The 3188-nt window shown below is 27.4% G+C and overlaps 1 protein-coding gene across 1 annotated transcript in view; it reads right to left on the bottom strand.

Moving 5' to 3' along the window:
• LOC143026004 (uncharacterized) overlaps nucleotides 1–2897 on the bottom strand; it is a 47938-nt gene extending 45041 nt beyond the window's left edge. The window contains exon 1 of the mRNA XM_076185991.1: nucleotides 2822–2897. Within this exon, the coding sequence (XP_076042106.1) occupies nucleotides 2822–2897 (76 nt within the window). The remainder of the gene's footprint in view (nucleotides 1–2821) is intronic.
• Nucleotides 2898–3188: the final 291 nt, after the last annotated feature.

Below are 3188 nucleotides of genomic sequence, written 5' to 3'. Positions count from 1 at the left end.
CTTGGTATATGTATGTATGTATGTATGTATGTATGTATGTATGTATGTATGTATGTATGTATGTACGTATGTATTTTGTCGACCACTTGGAGACAGTGATTCCTTTTTATGTCTTAGTTATGGTTAATATTAGATAATTTTTATCCAGTTGAAGGTATTACGATCACCTACAGAAAAAATTTAGTCACAGGAATTACGAATCGTAGCAATGTCTACGCAAGTTATGTATATTTAATTTTTTCATCTCGGTATTATGATATAATTATCTTTAACCAAAACAAAAGAATTTTATTCAGTTCGGGAACTAATAAATGTTTTGAAAAAAATAAATTTGATTAGTATTACAAAAAAAAAACATTTCGTTCAGGTAAACTATATTTTTCGTTCAATTAAACTATAGTTTTCGTTCAGAAATGGTCCACAAAACAATTAGGTTCACGGATCGATGTAATAATATGATGAGATGAAGGAAATTGATGAAAGAAAGAGGATAATAATTTGGTCGTTTCAAACTCGTTGCACTCGACTGGTCAAAGGGAGCGTTCGATTGAAAGCAAAAATGTTTACTCGTTTGAAATTGGTTTATCATCGATGAAAAGGAAGCTGTTTACGTGGCAAGCCGTGACAAAGATTTTGAATGGAACGCCAAGGCTGGACTGATAAAATTAAAAATTTTGAGAAGTAAAATGAAATACAATAAGATATATAGATAAATCATGTGAATGAATAAATTATATCAACAAGTTTGAGAAATAAAATTAAATACAATAAGACATATAAATAAGGTGAATGAATAAATGATATGGACAAGTTTGAGAAATAAAATTAAATACAATAAGATAAATAAATACGGTGAATGAATAAATAGTATTAATAAGTTTGAGAAATAAAATTAAATACAATAAGATATATAAATAAGTTGAATGAATAAATAATATTAACAAGTTTGAGAAATTAAATTAAATACAATAAGATAAATAAATACGGTGAATGAATAAATAGTATTAATAAGTTTGAGAAATAAAATGGAATACAATTAGATATATAAATAAATAATGTGAATGAATAAATAACATTAACAAATCTGATAAATAAGGTAAAACAAAATGAAATGTATAGATGAATAAGAAAAATTAATTGAGAAAACTAACACGTTTGAGAATTGAAATAGAATAGAATAAGATATATCAATAGATTAGGTAAATGAATAGATAAATAAAATTAATTAATGAAACGAACAAATTTGAAGATAAAATGAAATGATATAGATAACTAGATAAGATATAATCAGACAGAAAATATAATTTATGTAAATAAATCAGATGAGCATGATTTGAAAAATAAAATTAAATAACAGAGGTAAACAAAAAGAATTATAATTCATGAATAATCAAATAAATGTACAAGTGGATATAAATAGAGAATTGGATAGATAATGAAATAAAAATTATTCTAAAGTAATCGCTACAAAAAAGCTAAGTCATCTTTTACAATGACGAAGCTATCTTTATAACAAATGTCTCTTCTTCTATAGAATGTTATGTAAAATTATTTATAAGATTTTCATTAATCTGGAAACTGTATAACGTTGGAAAGTTGCATAGGAAAACACATTCCTAAAATTAAATTAGTGAAGAAACGCCATTCTCAACACAAGACAGAAGGAAGAAAATATAAATTCAACAAAATACACACGTCAGCTAAATTAATGTTAGGATAAGATTATAACACAAATAAACTTAACCATAAAATTATGGCATTATGAAATAATGAGAAAATATAAGAAATTAACTATATAGGGATTTATTATTTTTGATAGATACATGTTTTCGTTAATGATACAATAGAGTAATTGCATATTTAAATAACTTTTAGATAAATTCATTAGTAATTTATATATTAAAATGTATATGTCGTTATTTTATCATTATACACATGACATCACACAAATGAAAATGAGGGGGAGGATAAGATACACATTTCTTATTTTTTTTTTCGAAATGTTTTATTTTGTTTTTGTTTATATTGCGACATGACGTCACCATCCTCGTCAGTGATGTTGCCATATAACCCTTTTTTATATCACAAGACTTCTTGCACTTTCAATTCACTAATCTCTATTTTACTAAATAATATATTATACTATGAAAACAAACTTTACATTACCCTAATAAAGTAGCGTAATTTTAAGGACTTAAAGATATATAGTTGATACTTTATGGGTCAATTAACACATAATTTCATTACTTGTCATTACTGTAATCAATCTTGCTTTAACGTACTATTAATTTATTCTTATGTGCCAGATATTAGTTGAATATTTTCTAGAGTACTCTAAACTTAAAATACTAGTTACGAATTAAAGAATATGACTTTCTATTTTGAATATAACATCAAAATAAAAAAATCTTGTGTGACAATATTCTAACAATCCTACGACTAACTTTTGAGTATTCAGTCCCTGATTGGTCGATTTCCTTTCGAGACTGCAACCTATTGGTCCCTGATTCAGTGACGTCACACACTCACACCTTGTGCGAACCATCGTAAAATGCTACGATGTATAATTTTACGATGATTGTTACGATGGTAATGTGAGACATTAATTATGATGATCATATTTCATCGTATTTGTGTATGAATTCAGCCTTTCCTCCATAAACAGTGTTAAACTAACACTTAACTCCCATCTAGCGTTCTAAGCTGGGTCTAAATTAACTTACACATCTAGTCTAGGATCAAGCCATCTATTTAACTCTCACTATTTAACTCTCATAATCGTTGATACTATTATTCCTAATATTACTATCTTCTTCCTTACTGTGTCTTACAAGAGGTTCATCTAATTGACGTTGCAAGGAAATTTGAGCTCTATCGTACGACGTGTTAAGGTTCATAGTACTCGAGCCTGCTAGTAAAAAAAAATCGTAACTGGTACTATGAAATTTACTGAGTGTTTTTTTTGTCTGTATGTGCATTTGCGTGTGTATACATAAAACATAACATAAGAATGAAGGAGATTGCAAGAGACCATAAGGCCTACACTAGGCAGTTCCATGTCCATTACCACCTGTCATCCCCATCCATAAAGTTGTCTAAATGTTTCTTAAAACAATTGATAGTTTCAGCGCTCACTACATGGTTACTAAGTCTATTCTATTCGTTGACCACCCTATTAGTAAACCAAT

Source organism: Oratosquilla oratoria, chromosome 6 (genome assembly GCF_046742065.1).
Source record: "Oratosquilla oratoria isolate Oo_2021 chromosome 6, ASM4674206v1, whole genome shotgun sequence".
Lineage (NCBI taxonomy): Eukaryota > Metazoa > Arthropoda > Malacostraca > Stomatopoda > Squillidae > Oratosquilla > Oratosquilla oratoria.
This window is presented reverse-complemented; position numbering and strand designations above follow the sequence as displayed.